General features: G+C 38.4%; 1 protein-coding gene across 1 annotated transcript in view; it reads left to right on the forward strand.

Moving 5' to 3' along the window:
• The first annotated feature begins 8,929 nt into the window (after nt 1-8,929).
• KIF25 (kinesin family member 25) overlaps nt 8,930-15,964 on the forward strand; it is an 18,369-nt gene continuing 11,334 nt past the window's right edge. Inside the window, exons 1-4 of the mRNA XM_029284573.1 lie at nt 8,930-8,939; nt 9,431-9,557; nt 11,719-11,868; nt 13,940-14,116. Of these exons, the coding sequence (XP_029140406.1) occupies nt 8,930-8,939; nt 9,431-9,557; nt 11,719-11,868; nt 13,940-14,116 (464 nt within the window). The remainder of the gene's footprint in view (nt 8,940-9,430; nt 9,558-11,718; nt 11,869-13,939; nt 14,117-15,964) is intronic.

Below are 15,964 nucleotides of genomic sequence, written 5' to 3' on the forward strand. Positions count from 1 at the left end.
TTCTTCTTCTTCTTCTTCTTCTTCTTCTTCTTCTTCTTCTTCTTCTTCTTCTTCTTCTTCTTCTTCTTCTTCTTCTTCTTCTTCTTCTTCTTCTTCTTCTTCTTCTTCTTCTTCTTCTTCTTCTTCTTCTTCTTCTTCTTCTTCTTCTTCTTCTTCTTCTTCTTCTTCTTCTTCTTCTTCTTCCTCTTCCTCTTCTTCTCCTTCTCCTCCTCCTCCTCCTCCTCCTCCTCCTCGTTTCTGTCTTCTCTATTTCTAACTGAATTTCATTCAGAATTCCATTTATGGAGCATGTTCAGCCATCCATAGGCTCAGAAAGTCAATTGTTAATTCAAGTTTGTTGCTGTTAATAAGATTTTTTTTTACAATTCTGCACCCTTGAGGTTCCTCCAATGGGCTGATATTATTTCATGTGTGTGTATGTATATGTGTGTGTATGTATATGTATATATGTATGTATATAGCATGTGTATATCTGTGTTATGTATGGTTATGGGTATATATATTTCCTTTTGAGACCGGGCAACAGAATTTCATTTTTAATGTGAGATAATGTAATGTAAATGACAATAAAGGTTATCTATCTGTCCGTCCGTCCGTCCGTCCGTCCACCCACCCACCCACCCACCCACCGACCTACCTATCCATCCATCCATCCATCCATCCATCCATCCATCCATCCATCCATCCATCTATCTATCTATCTATCTATCTATCTATATTATATCATTATTAGCCACCGAAATTTGGCTCCAGGAATACTTGCATTCGCTATCTGGTTTGGCCGAAGATTAGATGAAAATTGTCTGTGGGCCTTTCTCCCTATTTTTGATCATTCTGCATAAATAGAAATTTCTGTGATTTGGTCTAGGCTGCCCAGAGAGCTCAACTCCTCAAAAAAAGGAACCCTTTATCAAATGCATTTAGACCAATATGTCTGGCCAACATTTCCTTAAAATCGTGAGATTCTCCAAGAAGGGTCAGAAACTAGCAATGCTAAGCCAAATCTGGTATTTTGATATTGTTTTATGTCTGAATTAGCAGAGTATAAATCATTTGACTCTTGATTAAAAAAACCACTAATCCCCAAAAAGCATTGATGGGTTTCAGCTTCAAAAAAAATAAGTGCTTCCTGAAAACCCTCCTCTGCCAACTGATATTGTCTCTGCTCAAATATCACAAAACTGCACAGTTTCAATGGGGATTAATTTGCTGTTGCAAACAAGCAGGGTTTATCTCAATGGTAAATTGGCCAGCTCTTCTGCTTTCAGTCGCTCCAAAATTGCAAGCAGAGACTGATTTGAAATAATACAGTTGGCCAAAATTACTTTGGATCTGGGGAGGCCCAAAGACGTTTGAAAGTCTGTGGTAAATAAAATTAAAAGTCATTTCCACTTTGTTTATTTGCTAGAAGACCAAGCGATTTCCTCTCTCCTAGGGTCTTGTGTATTTTGGCTTGATAACCAAGACTTCAGTTCCAGAGGTTTAAAATATGGTTTAGGTTTTTATTGAAAAGTAAAGCACATGGCTTCATTGGAGCTCATTCATCCTTGTAAAGCCTTAGAAATCTTATTTTCCTATGGATGATTTTGGCTACTGCGCCAAAGGAATGAGAGAGCACTATTGCTGTGGCGATGTCTTACCTTACTAATTCAAAATGAAATATTGATTTAATCAATTTAAAAGAGCAGAGGCTTGGCTTTCCTTTCCATTCCATTCCTTTCTCTTGTTTTTGTTTGCTTTGCAATGCGGCTTCCTGCTTTGTTAGCGAGGGCTAAAATAAGTAATTTAATCAACAGTCTTTCCCAGGTTTTAAAGCATGTAGTGTTACCATCTAATTCACTGTAACAGAACTTGAGCCCAGTTCAAAGAGGAACTGTTGGCAATATACCTACTTGACCCAGAATATGGAACTATAATGAGTATGCTTTCTGATGATAGAATACATATAGTCCTCAACTTATGACCACAAATGAGCCCAAAGATTCTGTTGCTAAACAAGACAGTTAAGTGAGTTGTGCCCAATTTTACTACTCTTTTTGCCACAGTTGTTAAGCAAATATTGCAGTAGTAGTAGTAGTAGTAGTAGTAGTAGTAGTAGTAGTAGTAATAATAATAATAATAATAATAATAATAATAATAATAATAATAATAATAATAATAAAGTTGGAAGCTGCAGGACAAGGTTCCCTAGCAGCACTTCAGTTTTTATTCGATGCGACCAACTACTCTCCTAGAAGTAAACTACAGATCTAGGTTTACACCTTTTTTTTCCCCCCTGGAGGAAAACAATTATTTTTTTAATCTAAGAATCAACTGTGCCCCGTCCATTTCCCCAGTAGGGTGCCGGAGAATAAGGTAAAATTGCTTGGTTTTGAGGTTAACCTCCCCTTCAAGCTGGCACAACAGAGCAAAATAGGAAGTTAGATGCAGTTTTAAGATCTATTTCTAAATATGCTACAGTTCTTGTCTTAATAATAATAATAATAATAATGATAAAGTTGGAAGGGATCTTGGAGGTCATCTAGTCCAACCCCCTGCTCAGGCAAGAAACCCTATACCATTTCGGACAAATGGCTGTCCAATCTCTTCTTAAAAACTGAAACTTCCTCCATTGACTTTGCTTGTCAGAAGGCAGCTGGAAAGGTTGTAAATGGTAATCACATGACCCCAAGACAGTGCAACTGTCATAAAGAGCTGTGGTGGCACAGTGGTTAGAGCGCAGTATTGCAGGCTAATTCTGCCGGCTGCCCGCAGTTTGAGTCTCACTGGCTCATGGTTGACACAGCCTTCCATCCTTCTGAGGTCGTTAAAATGAGGACCCAGATTGTTGGGGGCAATAGGCTGACTCTGTAAACTGCTTAGAAACAGCTGTAAAGCACTATGAAGCGGTATATAAGTCTAAGTGCTATTGCTATAAATACATGCCAGTTGCCAAGCATTCAAATTTTGATCATGTGACCATGGGAATGCTGCAACAGTCATAAATGTGAACAACGGTCATAGGCCACTTTTTTCAGTTCTGTCACTTTGAATGGTCACTAAACGAATGATGGTAAGTTGAGGACTACCTTTATCGTGTGCTCCTTCTTCTGGAACATCGTTTTGTCCTCCCTCCCAGATCTCTTCGGCCCTGATCTTGCTGTCATCCAGGAAAGTGTTAAAAAATGACTTTTGGAACAGCCCCTGTAGCAAGGCAATTTGGGGGCTGGAATTTTCTTTTTCCGCTGTTGCTGTATTTGGTTCTTTCGTTTTTGTTTTAATGAAGTTTTTCATCCATTGTGCATCACTTTGAGTCATTTTCCAATGTGGCTGTATAAATTGACTCTGTAAATCCCTCTGTGTTCAGTGGTTTAGTTCACAGTAAGAGTGTTTCAACCTTCCTAGTGAATCTTTATACAGAAAAATTGATGCCTACTCCTTGGATCAATGTTTCTTAAAGGGTAGTCCTGAAACACCCAGGGCTTCCCAAAACCCTCTCAGGAATTCTTGAAATCAAAATTATTTGCCAGCCTTTGTTGAAAAATAATACAATATTAAACAATCCCATCAAACAACTGTGAGCTAACAGTGGCAAATGTGTCAATTTTCATTTTTAATACAGTACATATCAATCAATACAACCCATATAATGCAATAACAGCTCTTTTGGGGTCCTCAGAAAATGAGAAGGGGTCCTGGGAGGAAAAAAGCTTAAGAAAATTAGATTGATAGAATCCAAGTATCTTTTTTTCTAGACAGTAGAAGCTTCTATCCACTTCATGCCCCACATCAAATATTCTCTAAAAGTCTTCCACAGAGTTTGAGAAAAATGCTTTGAAGCAGATATCTATCCAACCATCCTGTCTTTTTCCAAGGTCTTAAAAGACCTAATTCTGTCACTGGGTTTGGGATCCATATGTGTGGTAGAGCCCATGCAGTGGCTCTGTTAATTGCTATTGATGGATTTTGTACCTCAGCTGCTGATTCTAGTGCAGGGGTAGGCAACCTTGGCTCTTTTATGACTCGTGGACTTCAACTCCCAGAATTCCTGAGCCAGCCATGCTGGCTCAGGAATTCTGGGAGTTGAAGTCCACGAGTCATAAAAGAGCCAAGGTTGCCTACCCCTGTTCTAGTGGTATGATTTTTTTTTAAAAAAATATTGTTTCTTGGTTTTGCATACTTTTTACTTGTAAGCTGCAAGTAAGCGGCAGAGTCGTGAAATTGAGGTGGGTGGCTATATAAATTGAATTAATAAATACAGTAATATTTTCATTATTTATGTTTTGCCCTTCAAAACGAGAATCTTTTCCATCCTCCGGTTTGGCTCATTGACCAATCTGGCAACGTTTTCTCAGGTTGTTTCCTGTTTGTTAATTTTTTTTAAAAAAAAATGTTGAAAAAGCCTTCAACATGATAGTTTTGGAGACCTAACCAAATGCACTTCTCTGCTGCGGACTCCCTCAAAGATAAGAGACTTTCCTGGTCTCCAAGAGCTGAGAGCTGAATAAGGAGGCAGGCTGGAGCCAGCATGGAGCTTATCTTCCCAGGCCTGAGTCCTAACCTTCTATGGAGCACAGATGTACCATACAGTCTTCCATCCCTCTAAGTTAAATGTATAATTGTGGTAGAAAGACAGAGAAGGGTGAAGGTCAACCTCACACAACTGCGTGTGGCAGCTCCAACTGCAGCACCCAGTACCCACCTCCCCATCTCTCCTTGCTGCAACCCTACCAATCTATGTTTCGAAGACAGGAAATGGCAATGTGGCTTCCACCATTTGGAAGTTCTTAACATTCTGACTTTGTGGCAAACCTTTAAACATACTTTTTTTTTCCCATTTAGATCTTAATGATACACATTCTAATTGTTTCCACCCTTCTTTTCCTTTTGGCTAGGAAACCATCTTAGTAAAATGCAGCCGTCCTGGTCACGCTTTGATAAACAAGACATACCAGTTTGAAAGGTGGGTGGTCTCAAGAGCAATTTTGGTGTGTGCTGTTTCTTTTAAAGAAAATAGGATTTGCAGCGAGAACTTACAACAGTCTGTTAGTATCCCAAGATTCCTTTGGGGGCTTCCCCTTTAATCATCCAGGCTTTAAATTTGGAACAAATAGGAATTCCAAGCTCCCTCTAAATGGAAAAAAGCAGATGGCTTTATTCACATTTCTTTGAATGCTGTAGAACAGTGGCTCCCAAACTTTTCTATACCCTGCACCCCTAGAATGCTTCTGATACATTCTCACACCCTTTACAAAAGTTTGAAATAACGGCAGCGAATTATGGATATACACTATAATTTTGAAAACCCAAGTTTTTGCACCCCCTGGAATATTGTCTCGCATCCCCAGGGGATGCGCACACCCCTGGTTGGGAACCCCTGCTGTAGAATATCGGGTTAGATTTTTTTAAATACATAATTGTGTCATCTCTAAAATTAAGCTGCTGATAAAGTGACATTCCCCCTTCACAAACAGTCTGCAGCAGGTGAACTGTTCTTCTACACAGTACAGTAGTATGTCCCTGTGATGAAATGTTACAACAAATACAACTACATAGAGAATAGTATTCACATAAACAGATTTCTAGAGCCACGTGGAAAGCAAAACAAGTACAGGTAGTCCTTGACTTACAACAGTTCATTTAGTGACCGTTCAAAGTTACAACAGCACTGAAAAGAATGACTTACAACCGGTTTTCCCCCCATCCCCACAGTCACGTGATCAAAATTCAGATGCTTGGCAACTGACTCGTTTATAATGGCTGCAGTGTGCCAGAGTCATGTGATTACCTTTTGAGATCTTCTGACAAGCAAAGTCAATAGGGAAACCAGAGTCAGTTAACAACTGTATGACTAAACAACTGTAGTGATTCACGTGACAACTGTGGCAAGAAAGGTTGTAAAATGGGGCAAAATTCACTTAACAACTGTCTCACTTAGCAGCATAAATTTTGGGGTCAATTATGGTTGTAAATCAAGGACTACCTGTATATGGATTTCAACCACCGATGATTCTTTTTGTTCCTCCGTTATCAACTTCCCTGACCAAAAGTTCTTCAAAGTCTAAAGCTTGTAGCAATTTCATACAGTTGGCCTAGAAATTTGGATTCATTTAAAATACATTTTTGGTCATGGACACCGCAATTACTATTTTTTTTACAGTTTTTCACCTTTTAAAAATAATTTATGGCCTAATAAATTTTATTGAGTTACCTGTTCTACATTACTTGTTTTGAAGAGAATCTATAGAAAGAATTTCTATACCCCAAACTGTTTTTAGCAGAGCACACTGTGATGTTTCACATAAAACCTAACTGATATTCAAGAATTCGATGTCATAATGAAATAACAATCTAAATCGTAAAATAGAAATCTATAAGCAATGTCATTCTAAGATATGGGTCAGTGTATATTTCGTACACGCACAAATCTTTCCCTCCAAAAAGGAGGTTTAAAGTAAGGTTTCCTCAAGAATGCATTTAATTTGTTAATGTCCTGCACTGTAAAAGTTCAGCATAAGATTCTGGTGAATTTTACAAGTGTATTTTTAGTGCATCATTGAAGGAAGTACGAATCTAATGAATGCAATACTATAAAAATCCACCTGGCCAAAACGATGGGGAGGGAGAGAGTATGAAGAGAAAGGGAAGGAGTGGGATCTGTTGTTAATCTATCAACCAATGTGACACCCCTGTGTTGGAACCCCAAGCCAACTGGCAGAGCAGGTCTTCAAGCTCTTACGGAAGATCAGGAGGGTTGGAGCCGACATCACTCTGGAGGGTAAGATATTCCAAAGCACAGGTGCAACAACAGAGAAGGCCCTTCTCCTAAACCCCGCCATCTGGAATACCTTGGCCAATGGAGCCCACAACTTGCCTCCTTTGATGGCATAGGTGGGGCAGGCCAATCCCAGTGGGATGAGACAGTCCTTCAAATAGCCCAGACCCATGCCATGAAGATGGCTTTACATCACAATCTTCTTTTAACAAATGATGCTTTTAAATTTTACAGTGAAACTACTACAGTGTTAAAAAGCATATGGCAGGAATACATAGGTGAGGAAATGGATGATAAGCCTCTTTTTTTTAAACTAACAGTTCCTTGGCATGGCTGAGTTTTCATTAACATTTCCATTTTAGTAAAGTAAATTTTAAATGCTTATGAACACAAGGTTAAGTTATGATGCTTGTTCCATGCAAATATCTTCTATTACTTTATGGTGGACCTGAAGATATTTCACAAAGTAGAATAGTTTTATAAAGGAAAATTCACATTGTTAAATAGTGCACAGACAGACGTCCCTTGCTATTAGGAATTTTAGGATGTTTTCTACAATGTTGTTTTTTGTTTTTCATCCAAAATTCCAAATATTTGTACAATAATGTAATAATCAAGTATAAGGTGTTTTTTTTAAAAAAAAAAATAAGCATGATATAACACTATGCCAGGTATTAGGGTAGCTGGCAACCATGTAATTAAAGAAATGGCTTAGCAAGTCTGAACTGAGAAAGGGTGATTGAGATCTTATGTTGTTCTGTATTCTGGCTGTTATCTTACTTCCTACTATCCACTTTATTGTACTGTTAAATGACATGCTGGTTCATATCTTAATCTGTCCCCTGTGATCTAATAAGGTGCTATTTATGTTTGAATTAAAAGCTGGAAAGGGTTACTGGCTTCCACATATTTCTGGCTAAATATTCAGTGCCCTATTAGCTAGAAGCTCAACCAGAGGAAACCACTTCAATAAATGAAATTAAGGTATAATTATTGGTTACATATAAACTAAAGCAGGGTGGCCTGAAGCAAAGCCTCTGAGCTACTCACTGTATGCTCCAGTGATATTGGAAATGGCCAGACTTGAAGGTGGTTTTTTTTCTTCCTTAAAGGAAGTCTTTAAAGAGGAAGAATGAATACTTTAGGACTCATATCATATTGAGACACGCATTGCACTCATTAGCCTTACAGAGAATTAGGACACCAATTTTCCCCTTCCCCTCCCTTAGTTGTAGTATTTTAGGGAACAAAATAGGGATCCCCCATTTTTATTATTTGAATTTCATCATGCATGAATTAATAAAGTTCTAAATACTTCAGGGTTAATGAAATGGGATAATCTTAGATTTGAACAAATGTAACAGTAATTTAAAAAAAAAACAAAAGGGAAGGCTAGCCAACTAAGTTATCAAGTGAACTCTCCAATCACTCAAAACTCCATCTGCTCAAAAGTCTTTTTCTTTGCCCTCTGTTTAAAATATGTTTGCCCTTTAAAGTGTCCTCCCAATGAAACACCAGGACTTTTGGTCACAACTGTTCTGTTGACTTTTATCTTTCACTTTTTTTTTTACTAAAACCAAAAGACTGAAAAGGTTTATTTGGATGGGGGAGGGATTGCCAAAACCTACATAAAAACAATGAAATTAAAAAATAAAAAAGAATTAAAATGCTACTATATTTGAAAAAAAAATGTAACTCTTATGGAGGGTGGGTGGGTGACCCTCAGTATGCTCTGCATACCTTGGAATAATAGAAATTGTTTTCCTTTTTTTAAAAGAACATTTGCAGTTTGAGTAAAGATTATTATTATTATTATAGTTTCTTTAAAGGTTAAAATGACCTTCTTGCTCAAACATTTTAGCAGCTTCAGCGGATGCACCACCTTTAGGCTTATTTGATGGAGAAAGCTTGGTCAAAGTTATCTAGCTTTGACAACTATCCTTACAATGTGTGATGCTACAGTTGCCGTAAAATCATGCTGGCAGTTCTAATTATTGGACTCGGGGCTTTGGTTATATTATTCCCCACTGTCCCGTCACGTTGGCTTCTATATGTGTTCTTGGTCCTTGTCAAAAGTATTTGTTTTAATTTGTGATGCCCTATGGTGCTCAAGGCCAAGCTACTTGACAGGCCATCTCTCTACATACTGTATCTATTTTTAACCTCTTTATGGACATGGTCACAGGTATCCCCACCTAAGGCCATAGTTATCTCTTCAGTTACATATCTACGCACTGTTAATATTCTTTTTCTCTTCTCTCTTTCTCTCTCGCTTTTTACAGTTAGAGATAACTTGACATTTTGTATTCATTATTTATTTTTCTTGTTTGTGCTTTGATCCTTTTAGTCTTGAAGGAAAGCTGCATGGAATTCAAAGGCTCTCGTTTTTTCCTTTTCCTTTGGCATTTCTATGAACATTTTGCTCAATAAAACATAAACTGTGTCTCTAGAAATAGGTTGTAGTTGACAAGGGCCTACGGCCTTGGCACTCCTCAGAACATTTTAAATGACTAACATCTGATTGTTGGAATATAATTGTGGCTCTACTGTTCTTCTATTTTAATTTCCTGATGTCGGGATGGGCATAATTCTTCCTTACTCAGGGGCTTCTGAAGAAAATCGGCATTGTTAAACTAACATAACGATTGCATTGAGTAATTTTATTCTTGTTCTTAGTCCTTACTCACTGTGATCATTGGTTGACTGAATCTTGTTTTATTTTTGTCAGAGTTTATAACACTTCTGATTCACAAGTGACAGTATTTGCAGATATTTCTCCTTTGCTAACCTCTTTGCTGGATGGGTAAGTAAAACTTAAAGCAAAAAACAAGTTCAGAACTATTTCAAAGAAAGAGAGAGAGAGAGAGAGAGAAGCTACAGACATGATAATATGTCTGCCACAGAAGTATGCCAACAATCTTTTCTCCCAGACTGTAGAACAGCTAATTAAGGATGCTGTAAATTAAATACCTCAGGAAGAATCAGTCCCATAGTAATTCTAGTGAATCGCTAGTGAGCATCAAAAGGTTGCTGTTTTCTTTGACCTTTTAAGAGACACTAGACCACAGTGGAAGGAGTCCTTCCCCAAATGTTGATTGTCTGTACAAATAACCACATTTTCTACTAATTGCAATTAATGTACTGATTGGAGAAGCTTTGTCCTCAACTGCAACCAGCTTCTGTTTCAAAATACAGTACCTACTTTGAAATGTGTTTTTTCCCCCTCACAGTTATTACCATTTGGAATCTGTTTGCATTGGATTGTGATTGCTCATTCCATATTTTTGATTAAAGGTTGTATTCTACTTCAAATACCTCATAAATAAGTACAAAAATAAATTACTGGTCCAAATAGAACAATTAGACATCTTCTAATTAAATATGTAAGGACTTTTCTTACATCTCAGAAGTACTGCACTTAGGTCATAGAAGGTCCTATGCCAGTGATGGCAAACCTTTTAGAGACCGAGTGCCCAAACTGCAACCCCAAACCCACTTATGCATTGTCGGGTGCCGGGTAGGTGTGGCCCATTGGGTGGGCGTGGCTGCAGTGGTAATGGCAGACTGGGTGGGACTAAAAAGTTCAATCAATCAATTCCAACTTTGCAAGATCTTTTTTTCCCCGCGATAAGTTGAAATTGACTTATTGATTGAACCTTTTTTTTTGCACACGGCGGCGGAGGTCTAAAGCGAAAAGGTTTTATAAAACCCAGCTGAAAGCCTAAGACTGGGGCGACGGCACGCATGCCCACAGAGAGGGCTCTGAGTGCCGCCTCTGGCACCCGTGCCATAGGTTTGCCTCCACTGTCCTATGCTAAATCCTTCCCCTTTTTCTAATTCTGATACCTTTTTATATAAATAGCCATATTTTTCCTTTTTCTCTGCACTATATCCTGTTTTACCTATTGATTTATCATAACCTTCTTGAGAGTTATATTACTCTAAGGGTCGATCTGGTTGGGAAACCACAGTAACATGTTAGAGAATTTATTGCTCCAGTAGAGCATGAATTTCTGTGCTTTATAAAAACCTTACCGGCAGGTATCTAACTTCATTATAAAGCCTGTTCATCTGGAGCACTATCTGGGCAGTGCTGGGTTCCTGAAAATACTGTCTCTATGCTACCTGAAGCTTGCAGGGCAAGTGGTATTAAAGCAAGAAGAGTACTTTCAGATTTGAGTAAAAAAAAAGTTGCTAAGGCAGGCATTGCATTTAGATTTAAGTGCATGCTCTGTGCTACACAATGTAGTAGGAAACAGGATCTTGTATCACTGAATGAATCCTGCTGGCTTTACTGTATTTCTTTCTTATTAAGTCAGTAAAATAATGTTTTCGGTGATACTTTAAAGCAAATACTAGAGGCTTTTTTTGAGGGGGGGGGGGGAGAAGAGGTCTGGAGCCTCACTTCCATTTTATAAAAAAATGTCCACCAGAAGACATAAATGATGTGGCCATTGTCACCAGTGAATAGGGCTTAGACTTTTAGGCTTTGGAGGAAGAAATTAATGGATGGAAAGAATGCATCCATTGTGCTCCTTATTTTAGTGCACACACACAAAATCTTGTTTGTTGAAAATTGCAGTCAACTTGCCAATGGAACCCAGTCTCTTGCCTCTGTTCCAGCTGTTGGAACCAGGACATACGCTCCAAGGAAGAAATGGAAAAGCATTACCCTAAAAGCAATGATCTGATTTTGCTTCTGTCCTTCTATCTTTTCTATTCTGTAGCATTCCTTGTTTTCTGCTAGGAAGAAAGAAATTTATTTCCTCATTCATAGAAATGTTCAACTGGGGATAGATAAAAGAGACATGCAGGTGAGAGGTGGAGAGTTTTTACAGTTATTATTCCACTATTGGAACAATTCTGTGCAAATTAGTAAGATGTGCAAATTAGCAAGCTTCCTTCCAAGGTTTAGTTTTGATCACTTAATGTTGGTCTTTAAGAATCTTCTATCTACTTTTCAGGTCCAATGTGTGTATTATGGCTTATGGGCAGACTGGTAGTGGGAAAACATACACAATGTTGGGCCCACAGCTTGAAAACAGTTTCCGTTTCTCGGTGGAAGGTGAGACAGAATTAGGAATCATTGCTAGAGCCAGCAAAGAAGTATTCAGGTATTGATTATACTGAACATTCGTGGGTATGCATGTATTTATTTCAGTTTTCTTTAAGAAAAATTATTTGCTTATTACCGTAAGAGTCTCAAAGTTGCAGTTGCAATCAGGGAGACAAGAAGCGGGGGGGGGGGGGGNGGGGGGGGGGGGGGGGAAACCAATAAGAGTGCATTCTTTAAAAAGCTTAATAAAACCCATGTCTCAAAAGGATATTGTAATAGATTTTTTTTACAATTGGTCTAAGAGTAGAAAGTTTCCAGAGTTGTTTGGCAGATTCTTACAGAACATAAAGGCCTTTATGAGGAAATTGCTGTGATGTAATCATCAGCCTGATGACAGATGGGCATCATTAATATATTTACTGTACTGGATCTTATTTTTCTCAATAAATCATGAAAAGAGCAAAAGAGTGGAACTTGAATAGTTCCTGTGGCCTATAATTTAAATAATTGTGAACACCGATTCAGAAAATAGGAAAGTGGACATTTAACACTTATCAACATATTTAGATAAAATAAATCAGCTGACAGCGAATGGTTGCAGTTTCAATACAGAATTATTTACACTTTTCATTCATAGTGTTTCTGTACAAGTCTGTCTCTGTTGCAGTAATTGATGCCTTATTCTTTGTGATTTTCAATCGTTGCTTTGTATATTTACTGTACAAATAGGCTTCCTCTTTTTACAATTATAAGATTGTTCTTTGAAATTTGGGAGCAGTCTTTTAATAAAGGATAATTGCAAATGTGCACAAGAAGCTGGGTGCCCCTTCCACTTCTGAATCAGGCACTGTACGTTCTACAAAATACCCTGGAGCATTTGAATTAACGAGAGATCAAATAAAAACTGCTATCTATCAAGAAAACTAGTGAACTTGTACACAAATAGGCTAAAAATATGAGGCGAGTGAATTGGATGTCGAGATAGGTCAGCGGAAGAAACTCTGCTAGCTATGCTTACTGCAAGTTGTCCTACTGAAGACATAGCAATAATTTAAGCATGAGCCTTGAAACTGTGCAGTTCTTTATGCAAACTGTTGCAGCATATGCCTTGAAACTTTGTATATAAACTCTGAGATTTTATAGGCAAGAGACTGAATACAACAACTTGAATCGATAGATATATGCTATTACATTTCAATTCTTTTTTTCATACAAAGAAATCGTCCACTAGTTCTGGAAAAAAAATTGATTTCTTAGGCAGCCTTCTAGTCAAGGAGGACCTTGTTTTGATTCAGCCTGATATATACATGAAATGATAATTGTACACTAGACTTTGAATTTTGTTGCGTCTATTTGGCCCGAAAACGGAACTTCTATGTAAAATACCTATGAGCTTTCTTTGTCTTCCTTTGTCTATCCTGTACCCTGTTACTTCCAACAACTTAATGTAGAAAATTGGTAATGTATTTATTAATAAATATAATAATAATAATTACAAGATTCTTGCAAAATTTTGTTAATGTAACCTGACAATAAAATAAAATTAGTTTATCTAGTCATGTCTGGGAGGGTTGATATCAATATTGCAAATCTGAAGGCACAGACCTCCCACCCCCCATTTTTAACTGCTTGATCCATTAGAGCAGGGGTCTTCAAACTTGGCCCTTTTATGACTTGTGGACTTCAACTCCCAGAATTCCTCAGCCAGGCACGCTGGCTGAGGAATTCTGGGAGTTGAAGTCCACAAGTCATAAAAGGGCCAAGTTTGAAGACCCCTGCATTAGACTCTTTCCTAAGTTTCTCTGACTGCTAAGCCACTGCGAGCTCCTGTCTCTCTGACCTGAATGTTTCCATCTCTTCCTCTTCCTCCCCAAGATCATCCACACATTCCATTAAATTTGCAGAGCTCTACAGCATGTTACAGAATAAGCAGTGCATAAATAGTTTGAATCAGATTTTAGAACAGCTCAGCTATCTCAGAAAAGCAACGAATATCCAAAGATTATGGACTTTGGGTATCCGTTCAAGCAGTAATAATGTGCTGGATCACAAGAATAGTTTACTTAGGTTGTTTTTTGTTTTTTGTTTTTTTTTAATTCCAGTCTTTTAAGCCCTTTTTCTTCTTTCAGGCTTCTTTCAGAAAAGTCACCAGGAAGCCATTTGGTTGAGGTTTCTGTTGTAGAAGTGTATAATAATGAAGTTTTTGATCTTCTGGCCAAAGACAACTCTGGAAGGATGAATGGTATCAAAAGGGATATAATGACAAATAAAGAAGGAAAGAATGATATTCCACTTCTTACCAATGAGTGAGTACACAGGGAGTGTCTTTGAGTAACAACACGTTGGGCAACACAGGCCATTGGGGCATTGTCAAAAAAATGTGAATTTAACATCGATCAGAGCAGGGGTAGTCAACCTTGGCTCTTTTATGACTCGTGGACTTCAATTCCCAGAATTCCTGAGCCAGCTTAGCTGGCTCAGGAATTCTGGGAGTTGAAGTCCACGAGTCATAAAAGAGCCAAGGTTGACTACCCCTGGATCAGAGTGTCTTCCATCCCATATCTGTTTGTTTCTTATTAACATTGTAACACTGGGGTTTTTTAAAAACCTCTCGATTGCATGGAAACATTTCTTCTATTTCCTCTCCTAAAGTTTATGTAATTCAAGAAGATCCAAATGGGGAAGGGTTATAGGGGCACGTTCAAACTTCACTCCGGTATTTTTCTGTGTACCAATCCCCCCACGTTTAGCACAAAAGATACAAAAAGGAGTAGTAAACAAATATGGCTCATGTGTTTGGAAATCTTTACAGCATTCAGGAGCCAGTTTTATCAAGGTTTCCAACTTTAGGGCTCTTGCGAATGCATCTCATTAGGGCCCATAATGAAGATACAGTTGACTATAAGATTAAAACAATAGAATACCACGATGCATAATAATAAAGCGCAAAATAGTAGTCAGAAAAATGGCTGGCAGGGTTGCTTCAGCTTCACCAAATTCCAATTTAGCAGAAAGCAAATTGGTGAAATTGCTATCTGTCATCCTTCCTTTTCCCCCCAAGATATTCATGGTCAGTCTCAGCTTACCTTTGGCTTTTCTTCTAGGCAGGTGGGCACATTTTCAAACAACAGCCTGAATCTCCCCACCCCTAGTCTAAAGCTTAACCATGATGGCGCCTCATATATGTAAAGCTGCCAGACAACTGGCCCATGCAGTTATTGTGGAAACTCTCTAGTTAGCTTTGCACGTGTTGTAGGCAAATGCCTATATGGATTTCAAACGTTCTGTTTCCACCTAATTTTTTTCAAGCTATGGTGCCTTGGGCTGATGGTGGGGTACATTGTACAATTTTGCTTATGCAGGTAGTCCTTGACTTACAACCGGTTACTTAACAACTGTTTTGTGTTACCATGGATTTCCCCCACTCCTGGAAATACTTAGGATCCGGTTTCAAATTTCCAACATCCGGGGGGTGGGCACAGTCACGTGATCACATTTTGGGTCCTCAGCAACCGATCCACATTTACGGCCATTTGAAGCGCCCCATGGTCACATGAGCACAATTTATGACATTTTTGCCAGTAACCGACATTTATTTCCAGTTTCCAGAGGGGGGGGAAGCAGCCCATAGCAACAGTTGGTTCACTTAATGACTGCTGCAAAATAGGTCATAAAATCGGATTCAGTCAGGTGGTGACCCACTTTACAACCATCACAGCTTAGAACTGTAATTGCAGGGTTCAATTGCAGTCACACCTCGAGGATTACTTGCACGTGGACCTTCAGTAGAGGAGGACTACAGATGATTTTAAGAAGAATTTTGCCGCACGAAAACCGTTCCTTGTGTTAAATTCCAAAGTAAACTCTCTTTCTGACCTCAGTGGAATTGAGATTTTTTTTCGCTGCTCCTTTAGCTTGCAAAGTTGCGTTGCATAGTGCAAGCATTCCATGTACAGTTTAGCAGAGGAAGGGAGAGAGGGAAATGGAAGTCAGACACAACAGTCCTTTTATTTCCTTTATAAACTATAATATACTGCACCCACAAAGGAGATAATTTAAGGCAGTATTTTTGTCTGTGGGTTTTACTAACATAAGCAAACCACTGGAGCTTTGTTTATGTGTTTCTCTGTTATTGCCAAAAAAGCCTTGATTTA

This window comes from Protobothrops mucrosquamatus, unplaced genomic scaffold, assembly GCF_001527695.2.
Source record: "Protobothrops mucrosquamatus isolate PMUCROS unplaced genomic scaffold, P.Mucros_1.0 scaffold_135, whole genome shotgun sequence".
Classification (NCBI taxonomy): Eukaryota; Metazoa; Chordata; class Lepidosauria; order Squamata; family Viperidae; genus Protobothrops; species Protobothrops mucrosquamatus.